Source organism: Leopardus geoffroyi, chromosome B4 (genome assembly GCF_018350155.1).
Source record: "Leopardus geoffroyi isolate Oge1 chromosome B4, O.geoffroyi_Oge1_pat1.0, whole genome shotgun sequence".
Classification (NCBI taxonomy): Eukaryota; Metazoa; Chordata; class Mammalia; order Carnivora; family Felidae; genus Leopardus; species Leopardus geoffroyi.
This window is the reverse complement of record NC_059341.1, coordinates 99,737,718-99,756,757: the sequence shown is the minus strand read 5'-3', so window position 1 is coordinate 99,756,757 and position 19,040 is coordinate 99,737,718. Positions and strand designations below refer to the sequence as shown.

The following is a 19,040-nucleotide window of genomic DNA, read 5'->3' as shown; positions in this document are numbered from 1 at the left end:
ATTGGGGCACAAGTGCCCCTATGCATCAGTACTCCTGTATCCCTTGGGTAAATTCCTAGCAGTGCTATTGCTGGGTCATAGGGTAGGTCTATTTTTAATTTTTTGAGGAACCTCCACACTGTTTCTCAGAGTGGCTGCACCAATTCGCATTCCCACCAACAGTGCAAGAGGGTTTCCGTTTCTCCACATCCTCTCCAGCATCTATAGTCTCCTGATTTGTTCATTTTGGCCACTCTGACTGGCGTGAGGTGATATCTGAGTGTGGTTTTGATTTGTATTTCCCTGATGAGGAGCGATGTTGAGCATCTTTTCATGTGCCTGTTGGCCATCCGGATGTCTTCTTTAGAGAAGTGTCTATTCATGTTTTCTGCCCATTTCTTCACAGGGTTATTTGTTTTTTGGGTGTGGAGTTTGGTGAGCTCTTTATAGATTTTGGATACTAGCCCTTTGTCCGATATGTCATTTGCAAATATCTTTTCCCATTCCATTGGTTGCCTTTTAGTTTTGTTGGTTGTTTCCTTTGCTGTGCAGAAGCTTTTTATCTTCATAAGGTCCCAGTAATTCACTTTTGCTTTTAATTCCCTTGCTTTTGGGGATGTGTCAAGTAAGAGATTGCTACGGCTGAGGTCAGAGAGGTCTTTTCCTGCTTTCTTCTCTAGGGTTTTGATGGTTTCCTGTCTCACATTCAGGTCCTTTATCCATTTTGAGTTTATTTTTGTGAATGGTGTGAGAAAGTGGTCTAGTTTCAACCTTCTGCATGCTGCTGTCCAGTTCTCCCATCACTATTTGTTAAAGAGATTGTCTTTTTTCCATTGGATATTCTTTCCTGCTTTGTCAAAGATGAGTTGGCCATACGTTTGTGGGTCTAGTTCTGGGGTTTCTATTCTGTTCCATTGGTCTATATGTCTGTTTTTGTGCCAATACCATGCTGTCTTGATGATTACAGCTTTGTAGTAGAGGCTAAAGTCTGGGATTGTGATGCCTCCTGCTTTGGTCTTCTTCTTCAAAATTACTTTGGCTATTCGGGGCCTTTTGTGGTTCCATATGAATTTTAGGATTGCTTGTTCTAGTTTCGAGAAGAATGCTGGTGCAATTTTGATTGGGATTACATTGAATGTGTAGATAGCTTTGGGTAGTATTGACATTTTGACAATATTTATTCTCCCAACCCATGAGCACGGAATCTTTTTCCATTTCTTTATATCTTCTTCAATTTCCTTCATAAGCTTTCTATAGTTTTCAGCATACAGATCTTTTACATCTTTGGTTAGATTTATTCCTAGGTATTTTATGCTTTTTGGTGCAATTGTGAATGGGATCAGTTTATTTGTCTTTCTGTTGCTTCATTATTAGTGTATAAGAATGCAACTGATTTCTGTACATTGATTTTGTATCCTGCAACTTTGCTAAATTCATGTATCAGTTCTAGCAGACTTCTGGTGGAGGCTATCGGATTTTCCATGCATAATATTATCATGTCATCTGCCAAAAGATCTAGATAGTTTAGTCCACAGGAGTGAACAATTCAACATAACTGATTTTTAAAACCGAATTAATTGAATAATTTTTTTTTGTCTTCAGTCAAAAGAAATGCTGCAATTGACTAATTCTTTGGTTTGTAGAAGTGTTGTTAACTGTATACTACAGTTGTATAGATTTAGAAAGGTATATTATTTTATACAGGACACATTTTAAAATAAAATCTCTAAGGGCTTAAAATTTAATTGATTTCCCTTTTAGTTTAATCTGTTGTCATCCATTTCCCTAACTATTGATTATGCCCATAATATGACATTATACACTATCTGATACTTTCCTTAATAACATTTTGTTTCTGAATAATGTTGATGGTATTCTTAAAGAAAACTACTGGTGTATGAGGAAAATATCTAATATCTGAAATGTTCTTTAAGTCTACTGTAACTAAAATGACAATCTAGAAAATTAGAGAATGGAACTTTTTTGGTCCAATGTAAAATTGTAATTTTTATTTTTTATTTTTATTTTTTGTTTTCTGAGTATAATTTATTGTCAAATTGGCTTACATACAACACCCAGTGTTCATCCCAACAAGTGCCCTCCTCAATGCCCATCACCCATTTTCCCTCTTCCCCACCCCCCCATCCACCCTTAGTTTGTTCTTTGTATTTAATAGTCGCTTCTGGTTTGCCTCCCTCACTCTCTGTTTGTATCTATTTTTTTTCCCTTTCGCTTCCCCATAGTCTTCTGTTAAGTTTCTCAAGATCCACATATAAGTGAAGCATATATCTGCCCTTCTCTGAGTGACTTATTTCACTCAGCATAATTTTTTTAAAAAAAACCTTTTTTTATTGTAACCCTTCTATACTACAATATGCTTTTGTTAAAATCAGACATTAAACTCAGATAACAGACAAAAGTGTAGAAATTTTAAGAATTAAACTGATGAGAGTTACATTTAGCCATAAACTATTCGTTTATTGTCATGTCTGAGAATTTTTCGTGTATGTAAATGATGATTAAAATAGTCTCAGAAGAACAGAAACTAGGCACAATGAATTACATGATATCTGCTGAGGTGCCTTCCCTTGTGGACTCCAATTTGGATATTCTGTCAATAAAACACAACAGTTAAAAGCTCCATTTAGTTTCAAGGGGAGGAAGTAATTGAATCAATATTGAAATAGTTTGATACGTACTTTCAGGCTTATCAAGTTCTTTATTACCTAAGATAGAAAAATATTAGAGAATTAAAGACATTCACTTGCTTTTCTGGCCTTTTAAATAAGATAATAAACTTAGGAAACTTAGTTTAGCTTTAAACTTAGTTTAACTTAAGAAAATGAAAGCTTCTTCCCCCAATCCCACAGTGGTTAAAAATCTATATGGTATCCCTGCCAACAGTCATGTCAACAGATATTTCTAGAGCAGCTCTCATGTTGAAGGCAAAAAAGCCTAAACTCAACAAAACTATATAAAGGAGTTGACTTTACTTGTGGCACTCTGCCACGGCCTTTATTCCCTGAAAAAGAATGTAATTCTTTCATGTTGACTTTTTAGTACCCAGAGCCCTCCATTAAATATTTCATTCCTTTCTGGTGTGGTTCTTGTTCCAAAATTTGCTCTATGTCTTTCCCTCATCATTTTTTCTTTTCCCTGTCTTTAACAAGATCCTGCATTTTTTAGGAATTCATTTGTTTATTTTTTATTCATTCATTCACTTTTCCAGTGTCTACTATGTATCGAACATAATTATAGGCTTTGGGTATAAATAGTTATCAAGAAAAAATAAAGTTTCCTTACAGAAAAGTAAGGGGAGAAAAATCTATCATCAATTTTAAAATACATAAATAAAAATGAATAAAATTTATCATTGCAGAGAGTGATTAGTGCTATGAAAAACACAAACTAGGTCAAATGATAGAAAATAATGAGGCCTTAACTATAATAGTAGCCAAAGTTTATTGAGAACTTCTTTAACTTGGGGACAAATCACTCACCTTCTGAGTTAAGCCATCTGACTCTAAGACCTATACATTTAACCCTTATGCTATATCTCCTCCCGTCTCTCAAAAAGGAAGTCAGCAAAACTAAAAATTGAGTTTATATAAACACTGATCAACATAAAAGAGAAAAGGCACAAATCAAAAATCATAGGCTTTAAACAAGTGGAAACCAGAGCAAAGATGTTAATTCTTTCCCAATTTATCTATAGATTCAATGTAATTCCAACCAAAATTTCAAGGTCTTCTGTGGAATTGATAAGCTTATCCTAACATTAATTTGCAAGAGCAGAGGTCCAAGAAGAGCCAAGTAATTTCTGAATAATTTAGAAAAGAAACAAGTTGGGAAAACACCTCCTACCAGGCAGCAGATATTAACATAGACTTTGAAGCTGTGTGGTGCTCTCTTGGAGACCCATTGTTAATAACTGCTGGAATCTTGGGATGTAGAAATGTATGACAGACAAAAGTCCTTATTGAGCACAACTAGAAAATCCAGATAAAGTACAACAAGAAACTGTTTAACAGCCTCAGAGATTTCCTAAAGCAACAAAGACTGGAGGGTCAAGATTTTAGAGCTGTAGATCCACGGAGAGATGGGCTGGTGTTATGAAAGCTGTTTTTTTCTCTGGAGCCATTTGTTCATTTGGGGCATAGGTATAGGGCTAAAAATCTGGGCTTTGCCCAGGCAGAGGTTGATGTTTGGGAAATAGAACCAGCAGAGCTTTTGTTAGTCTTGTAAGACTAGAGAGAGAAAATTGGAGAATTGAGTAGTTCAAGATCCAGGTGAAAGGTAAAGGTGGAGGAGAGGAAATGAGCCAAAGACATGGCCATTTTGTACTCAAACTATTTGTTTAATTTGGAAGCTATGAGGGGCAGGAGGCTAAAATCCTAGGGTGAAATTCTCTGGAAAGCAAAGCAGATTTTTCAGTAATTTCAGAGTGCTAAAGCAATAAGCATTGGAATTCAGAACCCATTAGGAAAAAGCAACATTGAACACACCAGTGTCTCAGTGGAAAGTCCTAGAAGTCTACACCCTTAGAACAGGGCCAAACCCTTACATGAATTCTAAGCCAGTGTTGACTAAGTTGTGTTTGGATTAAGATGAACAACTCCGACTCTTTCTGTTCAGCAGGGGAAAAGGAGAACTCTACATTTTTGTTTTACACGTGTTGTTAGATGTTTAGAAGAAACTTAATAGGCATACACCAAGTGTTTTTGTAATGTACTGCTGTGAAGCAAACTTCCCGAATTAAAGAGCTTAAAACAATAACAATTTGTTATTATTTCTTACAATTATCTGGATTGGCTGGCTCTGGCAGGCAATTATTCTGCTCCATATAATGTCATCGGGACTCAAAGACATAGCTGCCTATAGCTGGAGTGCAACCGGGGTTGAAACAGAAAGATGACCTGTCCTCTTCCAAGGCTTTTCTCAGTGTGACCTCTCCAGCAGGAGAGGATGAATTTCTGGAAATGCTGGGAGCTTCCATCAGAACAAAAACCTAAGTTGCCAAGTCTCCTCTAAAGGGTAGGCCCAGAACTGGCACAACATGAAGGCCTTATTCAAGGGGAGGAGAAATAGTCTCCACTTTTTTGGGAGGAGTGGCATATGTATAAGGAGGGGAGGAATCATTACTGGCCATCTTTAAAGACAATTCACCACACCAACAAACAGCATATTACCAAAACCAAGAGAAAACAAAACAATCTTGGAACTAGAAGCAGAACCACAGGTGATCCAGATGCTGGAGATTTCAGAAAGAGGATGGAGTATTTGCAGGTGGTGTTCATGGAGCTTAGTGTGTCAAAGGGAGGATAACAAAAAAATGGTAGGGGAGAAAAGGAAGAGCCAGAACGATCATGCCTGGGCTTGTTGACCTTGGAAGACGGTCATATTTTTCTCTAATTGGAGTAAGAAGAAATTGAGGGCTTTTAAGAAAAGTGATTTGATCTCGATTTTCTGTAACACAATTTGGAGAAGAAGAGAAGTGGGAAACTACTAGTTCAGGTGAGAAATAACAGTGGCCTAGATACTGGACAGGAAGGAGAAGTAAAAAAAAAAAAAAAAAAGAGAAAGTGCCAAATTATGGAAAGAGTCCAAATGTCCATCTACTGATGAATGGATAAAGAAGATGTGTGTATATATATGTATATACATATATATGTATATGTATACGTATGTATATGTATATACATATATATACACACATATATATATACATATATATATATTTATATACACATATATAATGGAATATTACTCGGGGATCAAAAAGAATGAAATCTTGGCATTTGCAACAACATGGATGGAACTGGAATGTATTATGCTAAGTGAAAAAAGTCAGAGAAAGGTAAATATATGATTTCACTCATATGTGGAACTTAAGAAACAAAACAGAGGCACATAGGGGAAGGGAAGGGAAAATAAAATAAAAACAGAGAGGGAGGCAAATCATGAGAGACTATTAAATACAGAGAACAAACAGGCTTGCTGGCCGGGTGTTGAGTGGGAGGTGGGATAAATGGGTGACGGGCATTGAGGAGGGCACTTGCTGGGCAGAACACTGGGTGTTAAATATGTAACAGATGAATCCCTAAATACTACTCCTGAAACCATTATTACACAATATGTTAGCTAACTTGAATTTAAATGAAATTTGAAAAAGAAGACTGTATCATTGTTCTTTTTATGCCCTTTTAATTAAAAAATATTAATTTTCAAATAGGAGATATATAATCAATTTATGTTTTAAACTGCTTTGAATGAAATTTAAAATTGGAGGGGCCATACTTCCGACTCATTGTTTAACTGATGTATAATATGAATATGGAAGCATGCGTACCTCATAAATGGAAAGATTGATATATTATTACAAAGTGAACAGATGTAAATCACCGTAGCATAGGTGTAGAAAGTCATTCTTGCATCCTCTTCTACTCAACTAACTCCTCTTTCCTCTCTAAAGGTAACCATATCCTGACTCCAAATGCCAAAGGTAGGTTAGTTTGGCTGATTTTTGAACTTTATATAAATGAATCATTTAATATGCATTCTTTTTGTGTCTTCTTTTGTGGCACCAAATCTTCTCTTCCTACTCCTCTCCTTCCTAATCCCCCTCCTCCTCAAATTTTCAGGTCATCTCTCTTCCCCTGTTTCACTCAAAATTCTTTTTCAATCCAGAATATAGGCACTTATCCTTAAAAAAATCTCTGTTGTGAGAACCAAAAGGCTGATAATGGAAGAGAAACATAGTAGCTTTTTTTTAAAAATTTTTTTTTTCAACGTTTATTTATTTTTGGGACAGAGAGAGACAGAGCATGAACGGGGGAGGGGCAGAAAGAGAGGGAGACACAGAATGGGAAACAGGCTCCAGGCTCTGAGCCATCAGCCCAGAGCCTGACGCGGGGCTCGAACTCACGGACCACGAGATGGTGACCTGGCTGAAGTTGGACGCCCAACCGACTGCGCCACCCAGGCGCCCCAAAACATAGTAGCTTTAGGAGGAGGGAAGATGGCGGCGTAGGAGGACGCTGGGCTCACCGCGCATCCTGCTGATCACTTAGATTCCACCTACACCTGCCTAAATAACCCAGAAAACCGCCAGAGGATTAGCAGAACGGAGTCACTGGAGCCAAGCGCAGACGAGAGGCCCACGGAAGAAGGTAGGAAGGGCGGCGAGGCGGTGCGCGCTCCACGGACTGGCGGGAGGGAGCCGGGGCAGAGGGGCGGCTCGCCGGCCAAGCAGAGCCCCCGAGTCTGGCGGGCAAAAGAGGAGGGGCCTGACGGACTGTGTTCCGACAGCAAGGGTGACTTAGCGTCTGGGAGGTCATAAGTTAACAGCTCTGCTCGGAAAGCGGGAAGGCTGGAGGACAAAGGGAGGGAGAGCTGCTGAGCCCCCGGACGACAGAGCTCAGTTTGGCGGGGAACAAAGGCACTCGCCAGCGCCATCTCCCCCGCCCATCCCCCAGCCAAAATCCCAAAGAGAACCAGTTCCTGCCAGGGAACTTCCTCGCTCTGCGCAAACACCCAACTCTGTGCTTCTTCGGAGGAGCCAAACCTCCTGCAGCGGATCTGACTCCCTCCCGCTGCCACAGGGCCCCTCCTGAAGTGGACCACCTAAGGAGAAGCGAGCTAAGCCTGTCCCTCCTGCCCCTGTGCACCTTGCCTACCCACCCCAGCTAATACGCCAGACCCCCAGCACCACAAGCCTGGCAGTGTGCAAGTAGCCCAGACGGGCCACGCCACCCCACAGTGAATCCCGCCCCTAGGAGAGGGGAAGAGAAGGCACACACCAGTCTGACTGTGGCCCCAGCGGTGGGCAGGGGCAGACATCAGGTCGGACTGCGGCCCCGCCCACCAACTCCAGTTATACACCACAGCACAGGGGAAGTGCCCTGCAGGTCCTCACCACGCCAGGGACTATCCAAAATGACCAAGCGGAAGAATTCCCCTCAGAAGAATCTCCAGGAAATAACAACAGCTAATGAGCTGATCAAAAAGGATTTAAATAATATAACAGAAAGTGAATTTAGAATAATAGTCATAAAATTAATCGCTGGGCTTGAAAACAGTATAGAGGACAGCAGAGAATCTCTTGCTACAGAGATCAAGGGACTAAGGAACAGTCACGAGGAGCTGAAAAACGCTTTAAATGAAATGCAAAACAAAATGGAAACCACCACGGCTCGGATTGAAGAGGCAGAGGAGAGAATAGGTGAACTAGAAGATAAAGTTATGGAAAAAGAGGAAGCTGAGAAAAAGAGAAATAAAAAAATCCAGGAGTATGAGGGGAAAATTAGAGAACTAAGTGATACACTAAAAAGAAATAATATACGCATAATTGGTATCCCAGAGGAGGAAGAGAGAGGGAAAGGTGCTGAAGGGGTACTTGAAGAAATAATAGCTGAGAACTTCCCTGAACTGGGGAAGGAAAAAGGCATTGAAATCCAAGAGGCACAGAGAACTCCCTTCAGACGGAACTTGAATCGATCTTCTGCACGACATATCATAGTGAAACTGGCAAAATACAAGGATAAAGAGAAAATTCTGAAAGCAGCGAGGGGTAAACGTGCCCTCACATATAAAGGGAGACCTATAAGACTCGTGACTGATCTCTCTTTTGAAACTTGGCAGGCCAGAAAGAATTGGCACGAGATTTTCAGTGTGCTAGACAGAAAAAATATGCAGCCGAGAATCCTTTATCCAGCAAGTCTGTCATTTAGAATAGAAGGAGAGATAAAGGTCTTCCCAAACAAACAAAAACTGAAGGAATTTGTCACCACTAAACCAGCCCTACAAGAGATCCTAAGGGGGACCCTGTGAGACAAAGTACCAGAGACAACACTACAAGCATAAAACATACAGACATCATTGACTCTAAACCCGTATCTTTCTATAATAACACTGAATGTAAATGGATTAAATGCGCCAACCAAAAGACATAGGGTATCAGAATGGATAAAAAAACAAGACCCATCTATTTGCTGTCTACAAGAGACTCATTTTAGACCTGAGGACACCTTTAGATTGAGAGTGAGGGGATGGAGAACTATTTATCATGCTACTGGAAGCCCAAAGAAAGCTGGAGTAGCCATACTTATATCAGACAAACTAGACTTTAAATTAAAGGCCGTAACAAGAGATGAAGAAGGACATTATATAATAGTTACAGGGTCTATCCATCAGGAAGAGCTAACAATTATAAATGTCTATGCGCCGAATACCAGAGCCCCCAAAATATATAAAACAACTACTCATAAACATAAGCAACCTTATTGATAAGAATGTGGTAATTGCAGGGGACTTTAACACCCACTTACAGAAATGGATAGATCATCTAGACACACGGTCAATAAAGAAACAAGGGCCCTGAATGAGACATTGGATCAGATGGACTTGACAGATATATTTAGAACTCTGCATCCCAAAGCAACAGAATATACTTTCTTCTCGAGTGCACATGGAACATTCTCCAAGATAGATCATATACTGGGTCACAAAACAGCCCTTCATAAGCTTACCAGAATTGAAATTATACCATGCATACTTTCAGACCACAATGCTATGAAGCTTGAAATCAACCACAGAAAAAAGTCTGGAAAACCTCCAAAAGCATGGAGGTTAAAGAACATCCTACTAACGAATGAGTGGGTCAACCAGGCAATTAGAGAAGAAATTAAAAAATATATGGAAACAAACGAAAATGAAAATACAACAATCCAAACGCTTTGGGACGCAGCGAAGGCAGTCCTGAGAGGAAAATACATCGCAATCCAGGCCTATCTCAAGAAACAAGAAAAATCCCAAATACAAAATCTAACAGCACACCTAAAGGAAATAGAAGCAGGACAGCAAAGACACCCCAAACCCAGCAGAAGAAGAGAAATAATAAAGATCAGAGCAGAAATAAACAATATAGAGTCTAAAAAAACTGTAGAGCAGATCAACGAAACCAAGAGTTGGTTTTTTGAAAAAATAAACAAAATTGATAAACCTCTAGCCAGGCTTCTCAAAAAGAAAAGGGAGATGACCCAAATAGATAAAATCATGAATGAAAATGGAATTATTACAACCAATCCCTCAGAGATACAAACAATTGTCAGGGATTACTATGAAAAATTATATGCCAACAAATTGGACAACCTGGAAGAAATGGACAAATTCCTGAACACCCACACTCTTCCAAAACTCAATCAGGAGGAAATAGAAAGCTTGAACAGACTCATCACCAGCGAAGAAATTGAATCGGTTATCAAAAATCTCCCAACAAATAAGAGTCCAGGACCAGATGGCTTCCCAGGGGAGTTCTACCAGACGTTTAAAGCAGAGATAATACCTATCCTTCTCAAGCTATTCCAAGAAATAGAAAGGGAAGGAAAACTTCCAGACTCATTCTATGAAGCCAGTATTACTTTGATTCCTAAACCAGACAGAGACCCAGTAAAAAAAGAGAACTACCGGCCAATATCCCTGATGAATATGGATGCAAAAATTCTCAATAAGATACTAGCAAATCGAATTCAACGGTATATAAAAAGAATTATTCACCATGATCAAGTGGGATTCATTCCTAGGATGCAGGGCTGGTTCAACATCCGCAAATCAATCAACGTGATACATCACATTAACAAAAAAAAAGAGAAGAACCATATGATCCTGTCAATCGATGCAGAAAAGGCCTTTGACAAAATCCAGCACCCTTTCTTAATAAAAACCCTCGAGAAAGTCGGGATAGAAGGAACATACTTAAAGATCATAAAAGCCATTTATGAAAAGCCCACAGCTAACATCATCCTCAACGGGGAAAAACTGAGAGCTTTTTCCCTGAGATCAGGAACACGACAGGGATGCCCACTCTCATTGCTGTTGTTTAACATAGTGCTGGAAGTTCTAGCATCAGCAATCAGACAACAAAAGGAAATCAAAGGCATCAAAATTGGCAAAGATGAAGTCAAGCTTTCGCTTTTTGCAGATGACATGATATCATACATGGAAAATCCGATAGACTCCACCAAAAGTCTGCTAGAATTGATACATGAATTCAGCAAAGTTGCAGGATACAAAATCAATGTACAGAAATCAGTTGCAATCTTATACACTAACAATGAAGTAACAGAAAGACAAATAAAGAAACTGATCCCATTCACAATTGCACCAAGAAGCATAAAATACCTAGGAATAAATCTAACCAAAGATGTAAAGGATCTGTATGCTGAAAACTATAGAAAGCTTATGAAGGTAATTGAAGAAGATTTAAAGAAATGGAAAGACATTCCCTGCTCATGGATTGGAAAAATAAATATTGTCAAAATGTCAATACTACCCAAAGCTATCTACACATTCAATGCAATCCCAATCAAAATTGCACCAGCATTCTTCTCGAAACTAGAACAAGCAATCCTAAAATTCATATGGAACCACAAAAGGCCCCGAATAGCCAAAGTAATTTTGAAGAAGAAGACCAAAGCAGGAGGCATCACAATCCCAGACTTTAGCCTCTACTACAAAGCTGTCATCATCAAGACAGCATGGTATTGGCACAAAAACAGACACATAGACCAATGGAATAGAATAGAAACCCCAGAAATAGGCCTACAAACGTATGGCCAACTCATCTTTGACAAAGCAGGAAGGAACATCCAATGGAAAAAAGACAGCCTCTTTAACAAATGGTGCTGGGAGAACTGGACAGCAACATGCAGAAGGTTGAAACTAGACCACTTTCTCACACCATTCACAAAAATAAACTCAAAATGGATAAAGGACCTGAACGTGAGACAGGAAACCATCAAAACCTTAGAGGAGAAAGCAGGAAAAGACCTCTCTGACCTCAGCCGTAGCAATCTCTTACTCGACACATCCCCAAAGGCAAGGGAATTAAAAGCAAAAGTGAATTACTGGGACCTTATGAAGATACAAAGCTTCTGCACAGCAAAGGAAACAACCAACAAAACTAAAAGGCAACCAACGGAATGGGAAAAGATATTTGCAAATGACATATCGGACAAAGGGCTAGTATCCAAAATCTATAAAGAGCTCACCAAACTCCACACCCGAAAAACAAATAACCCAGTGAAGAAATGGGCAGAAAACATGAATAGACACTTCTCTAAAGAAGACATCCGGATGGCCAACAGGCACATGAAAAGATGTTCAGCGTCGCTCCTTATCAGGGAAATACAAATCAAAACCACACTCAGGTATCACCTCACACCAGTCAGAGTGGCCAAAATGAACAAATCAGGAGACTATAGATGCTGGAGAGGATGTGGAGAAACGGGAACCCTCTTGCACTATTGGTGGGAATGCAAATTGGTGCAGCCGCTCTGGAAAGCAGTGTGGAGGTTCCTCAGAAAATTAAAAATAGACCTACCCTATGACCCAGCAATAGCACTGCTAGGAATTTATCCAAGGGATACAGGAGTACTGATGCATAGGGCACTTGTGCCCCAATGTTCATAGCAGCACTCTCAACAATAGCCAAATTATGGAAAGAGCCTAAATGTCCATCAACTGATGAATGGATAAAGAAATTGTGGTTTATATACACAATGGAATACTATGTGGCAATGAGAAAAAATGAAATATTGCCTTTTGTAGCAACGTGGATGGAACTGGAGAGTGTGATGCTAAGTGAAATAAGCCATACAGAGAAAGACAGATACCATATGGTTTCACTCTTATGTGGATCCTGAGAAACTTAACAGGAACACATGGGGGAGGGGGAGGAAAAAAGAAAAAAAAAAAAAAAAAGAGGTTAGAGTGGGAGAGAGCCAAAGCATAAGAGACTGTTAAAAACTGAGAACAAACTGAGGGTTGATGGGGGGTGGGAGGGAGGAGAGGGTGGGTGATGGGTATTGAGGAGGGCACATTTTGGGATGAGCACTGGGTGTTGTATGGAAACCAATTTGACAATAAATTTCATATAATAAAAAAAAATAATTAAAAAAAATAAAAAAAAACATAGTAGCTTTAAATCGCAATTCATTTGGGCATTGGTTAATGCATTACTTCTGAATGAGCCACTATTTTAACAATAACTAATAAAAGGAGGTGATTAGAAGCAAATACAAATATACCTCAACGAATAGTTATTTTGAGTATAGTAGCAAACTGGATCATACTTATATCTTACTCCTTTCTGTCCTTTAGCTTGAAAGGAAAAATAATCAGTGAAGAAAGGAGGGATCATCTGAATTTAAATATGATAATTAGTTCATGGGACGCCTGGCCGGCTCACTAGGTTGAGCTTCTGACTTCAGCTCAGGTCATGATCTCACAGCTAGTGGTTTCAAGTCCCGCATCGGGCTCTGTGCTGACAGCTCAGAGCCTGGAGCCTGCTTTGGATTCTGTGTCTCCCTCTCTCTCTGACCCTCCCCCACTCACGCTCTGTCTCTCTCTCTCTCTCTCTCTCTCACTCTCTCTCTCAAAAATAAACATTAAAAAAATTTAAACATAATTTATGACGAATGATTTATATCATCATATAGCAGCAATCAAATCTTGTCAATAATTCTATATACACTTGAGGATCCAAATTTTAAAATACAATTAATTCATGGAAACTTTGCTCTCAGAATAAAATGAATTTTTTTTTCCTTTTTGCTTACGGCAGAGCTTGTTTTCGCAGGTTTCTTCTTTTGCACACAAAGAGCAGGATACTCCTTTAGTGTAAGGGGGCCTATTTGGAAAATTTCCTCTGTAAAAAAAGAGAATCATTGGTTAGCCAAAGGGCTATTAATTTCTCTCAATTTGTGCATGAATTTATGCACGTTGTTTTGGTCACTCACTCATGAATGTTTAAAAGGAAAAATAACAATTTTTGTCCCAAGTTTATGCTCCTTTATTTTGTAAAATGAAACCATTAGAACTGTTCTTTACAGATGTCCCTAATCCACACAACAGTTATATTCTTGAATATTCTATAGAATACAAATTAGGTGTGAATCCAATATAATTATGCATGGGATAGCCACAAAGTTTTTGTAGTAAACACTGTGATTATCTCTTGATTTTATTTTATTTTTTTTTTTAATTTTTTTTTTTTCAACGTTTATTTATTTTTGGGACAGAGAGAGACAGAGTATGAACGGGGGAGGGGCAGAGAGAGAGGGAGACACAGAATCGGAAACAGGCTCCAGGCTCTGAGCCATCAGCCCAGAGCCTGACGCGGGGCTCGAACTCACGGACCGCGAGATCGTGACCTGGCTGAAGTCGGACGTTTAACCGACTGCGCCACCCAGGCGCCCCTATCTCTTGATTTTATAAATGGAATAAATACAATTTAAATTGCAAGTGGAAACATGCTTTATATACAATACACTGGTTCTTACGTAGTTCAGTTTGATGAGGTACCAAAAAGATTTGCAACTATTATGCCTGCTTTTCAGTAAGGTAAATTGTTACGTTTAAGAAACCTCTTCTCCACCCCACACCCATCTCTGTATCCGTGGAAGACTTTGAAAAGTATTACGCACCTAGAGTACACAAAGAAAAACATTAATAACATGAGTAGTAGTATTCCATTAAAGAATATGCTGCAATTTATTTATTCATCTGTTGATGGGCATTTGGGTTATTACAGATTTTGACTATTACAAATAAAGTTACTGTGCACACTTTGAACATTCTTCTACAAGTCTTTATGTGGACCTACATTTCCTTGGATAAATACCTAGAAGTGAAATGAATAGATCGTGTGCTAGGTGCATATTTAACTTTTTATGTAACTACCACACAGGTTTTACAAAGTAGTTTAACACTGTATATTTTTACCAGCAGTCTTGAGAATTCTAATTGCTTTACTTCCTTGTCTGGATTTGGATTGGCCAGTCCTTAGCCATTCTAATTGTGTAGTGGTATTCATTGTAGTTTTAATGTGTGTTTCCCTAATGATTAATGATGTTGAGAATTTTTTCTTGTGCTTATTTGTCATCTGCATTTCTTCCCTGTTAATCTTTTGTCCATTAAAAAAAATTAAGTTTTAAGTTTTCCTAATATTGAATTGTGAGAGTTCATCGCATATTCTCAATATAAGACCTCTCTTATAGATGCTTTACAAACATTTTCTCCCTGAGGCATGTTTTTTCATTTTCTTACCAGTGTCTTTGAATAACATTAATTTTAAATGTTAATTAAACCCAACTTATCAATTTGTTGTTTTATGGATCATGGTTTTGATGTGATAGCTAAAAAAATTGGGGGCTATCTTAAGGTCACAAAGGCTTCATCTGTGTTTTCTTTCAACAGTTTTGGGTTGGAACATTTAGGTCTATGATCCGTTTTGAGTTCATTATTATAGGTTGTGTGTTGTGTAGATCTAAGTTTATTTTTGTTTTTTATATATGGATGATAAACTGTTCCAGAACCATTTGTTTAAAAATCTTTTTTACCTTGCATTGTCTTTGTGCATTTTTGGAAAATTAGTTGAACATATGTGAACAACCATGTATGGGGTTTATTTCTGAACTCTACATTCTGTTCCACTGATCTATTTAATTTTACATTAATATCACAATGTTGTGATTATTCTAGCTTTAATAATTCTGGAAAACATAGTGTTAGCTCTATAATTTTTTTTCAGCATTGATTTGGCTATTCTAAGTCCTTTTCGTTTCCATAAGAATTTTATGATCAGTCTGCCAATTTCTACAATAAAAATCTGGAATTTTTATTGGGATTGTACTGAATTTATAGGTCAATTCAGTGAAAATCACATCTTAACAATATTGAGTCTTTTAACCCATTAATAAGGTATAATCTCTCCCACTGTTTCTTTGTTAATTTCTGTCATGAATATATTTTTTTAAATGTTTATTTATTAATTTTGAGAGAGAGCACATGCGCATTGCACAACCAGGGGAGTGGGAAGAGAGAATTACAAGCAGGTTCTGTGCTCTCAGTGCAAAGCCCAGTGGGGGGGGCCAATCCCACGAATGGTGAGATCTTGACCTGAGCTGAAATCAAGTAGGACACTTAACCAACTGAGCCACCCAGATACCCTTGTCATGAATATTGTGTAGTTTTCAGTGTATAGGTCTTTTGTATCTTCTGCCAGGTTTATCCCTAGATAATTTATATTTTTGATGCAGTTATAAATGGTAGTTATTTTAATTCAATTTATGATTGTTCACTGCTAGTATAGGGACATGTAATTGAGTTTTTGTATATTGATCTTATATCCTGAAAAATTGCTAAATTTATTTAATAGTTTTAGAAGAATTTTCATAGATTCCATTAGATTTTTTTATATAGATCTATAGACCAGAAGTCAGCAAAGTATGACACATAGGCCAAATCTGGCCTGCTTTTGTGTAGTCCGCAAGCAAAGAATTGTTTTGTTTTTTTTAATTCTTAATGGACTTTTTAAAACAAAATAAAAACAAAGATGAAGGTAACAGAATGTATATGGCATGCAAAGCCTAGCATATTTACTCTTTGGTACTTTGTGGAAAAGTGTTTTACTATTGGTATAATATTATATATAGGTTTTTCACAGATGCCCTTTATTAGGTTTAGGAAGTTCCCTTCTGTTTCCAGCTTGCTGAGAGCTTTTATCAGGAATGAATGTTTGGCTTTTTCTCAATCTGTTGAGATGATCATGTGATCTTTATTTTTAGGTTGATTTCTATGGTGAATTACAGTGATGGATGTATTTAGAATGCTACATCACCCCTATATTCCTGGAATAAATTCTATTTGGACAAGGTGTATTATGCTTTTACTATATTGCTGGATTCAAATGCTAAATTTTGTTTATAATTTTGTACCTATGTTCATAAGAGTTACTGCTCTGTGGTTTTTCTTGATTTCATTTATCCTTTGCAGTTTGTGTTCCTGGAGGAACTTTTCCATTTCATTCAGATTGCTTCTTGATTAACCCCACTGTCATTTTGAAACGACCTTCTTTATTTCTGGTATTATTGTTTGCTCTATAATCCACATTATCTGTTATTAGTATAGATGCTGCTGCTTTCTTTTAACTAATGTTAGCATAGTAAACCTTTTTCCATTCTTGTGCTTTTAATCTATTTTTGTTTGTTTTTTGATTTATTTTAATTGCATTTATGTATGTATGTATATATTTATTTATTTATTTATTTAAATTCCAGGTATAGTCAACATGCAGGGTTATATTAATTTCAGTTGTATAATATAGTGATTCAACAATTCTATACATTACTCAGTGTTCATCATGAAAAGTGTACTCTTTTAATTCCTTCCTATTCCCATTCCTCCACCTACTTGCCCTCTGGTAACCATTAGTATGTTCTCTGTTGTTAAGAATCTGTTTTTTTGGTTTGTCCCTTTTTTTCTTTGTTTTGTTTCTTAGATTCCATATATGTGAAATCATATGATATTTTTCTTTCTCTGGATGACTTATTTCACTTAGCATTATACTGTCTAAATCCATCCATGTTCTTGCAAGTGGCAAGATTTTATTCTTTTTTATGGATGAGTAATATTCCATTACATACATATGACTTCTTTATCCATTCATCAATTGATGGACAGCTGGGTTGCTTCCATAATTTCGCTATTGTAAATAATGCTGCAATAAACATAGGGGTACATATATATTTTTGAATTACTGTTTACATGTTCTTTGGGTAAATACCCAGTAGTGGAATTACTGGATCATATGGTAATTCTGTTTTCCACAGTAGCTATAGCAGTTTGCATTCTCACCAACAGTGCATGAGGGTTCCTTTTTCTTCACATCCTCACCAATACTTGTTGTTTCATTAGTTTGTTATATTAGCCATTCTGACAGGTGTGAGGTGATACCTCATTGTGGTTTTGATTTGCATTTCCCTGATGAGAAGTGATGTTGAGCATCTTTTCATATGTCTGTTGGACATGTGTATGTCTTCTTTGGAGAAATGTCTATTCATGTCTTTGACCCATTTTTATTTTTGTTAATGTTTATTTATTTTTGAGAATAAGAGAGTGCGTGCAAATGCACACACAAGCAGGGGAGGGGCAGAGGGTAGGGGGACAGAGGATCTGAAGTGGGCTCTGTGCTGACAGCAGAGAGCCTGATATGGGGCTAGAACTCTAGAACTCACAAACTATGAGATTATGACCTGACCTGAAGTTGGATGCTTAACTTACTGAGCCACTCAGGTGCCCCTGTTTGACCCACTTTTAATTGGATTATTTGTTTTTGTGTGTGTGTTGACTTAGATAAGTTCTGTATACATTTTGGATACTAATCCTTTATCAGATATGTCATTTCCAAATATCTTTCTCCCATTCAGTAAGTTGTCTTTTAGTTTTGTTGATTATTTCCTTAACTGAGCTGAAGCTTTTTATTTTGATATAGTTCCAATAGTTTATTTTTACTTTTGTTTCCCTTGCCTTGGGAGACATATCTAGAAAAATGTTGCTATGACCAATGTCAGAAAAATTACTGCCTATGTTCTCTTATAGGATTTTAATGGTTTCATGTCTCACATTTAGGTCCTTAATCCATTTTAAGTTTATTTTTGTATATGGTGTAAGAAAGTGGTCCAGTGTAATTTTTTTTTTTTTTTTTTATGTAACTGTCCAGCTTTCTCAGCACCATTTGTTGAAGGGACTGTCTTTTTCCCATTGCATATTCTTGTCTTCTTTGTCAAAGATTAATCGACTGTATAATCATGGGTTTCTTTTGGGGCTCCCTATTCTCTTCTATTGAACTTTGTGTCTGTTTTTGTGTCCGTACCATGCTGTTTTGATTATTATAGGTTTGTAGTAGATCTTGAAATCTAGGATTGTGATACTTCCATTTTTATTCTTTTTCAAGATTGCTTTGACTATTTGATATCTTCTATGGTTCTGTACAAACTTTAGCATTATTTGTTCTACTTTTGTGAAAAATGCTATTGGTATTTTGATAGGAATTGCATTAAACCTATAGATGCTTTGGGTAGTATAGACATTTTTAACAATACTTGTTCTTCCAATTCATGAGCATGGAATATCTTTCCATTTATTTCTGTTGTCTTCGATTTCTTTCATCAATGTTTTATAGTCTTTCACCTCCTTGGTTAAATTTATTCCTAGATATTTCA

The 19,040-nt window shown here is 37.6% G+C and overlaps 2 protein-coding genes across 9 annotated transcripts in view; one reads left to right on the top strand and one right to left on the bottom strand.

Moving 5' to 3' along the window:
* The window catches only part of CAPS2 (calcyphosine 2), a 106,899-nt gene that overhangs the window by 5,662 nt on the left and 82,197 nt on the right, over positions 1-19,040 (top strand). The window lies entirely within an intron of this gene.
* Positions 2,437-19,040, bottom strand: part of GLIPR1L1 (GLIPR1 like 1) — a 32,224-nt gene continuing 15,620 nt past the window's right edge. For both annotated transcript variants that reach the window (XM_045463200.1, XM_045463201.1), the window contains 3 exons: positions 13,596-13,684; positions 2,679-2,705; positions 2,437-2,590 (listed from right to left, as the gene is read on the bottom strand). In XM_045463200.1, the coding sequence (XP_045319156.1) occupies positions 2,499-2,590; positions 2,679-2,705; positions 13,596-13,684 (208 nt within the window). In that variant the 3' untranslated portion in view covers positions 2,437-2,498. The remainder of the gene's footprint in view (positions 2,591-2,678; positions 2,706-13,595; positions 13,685-19,040) is intronic.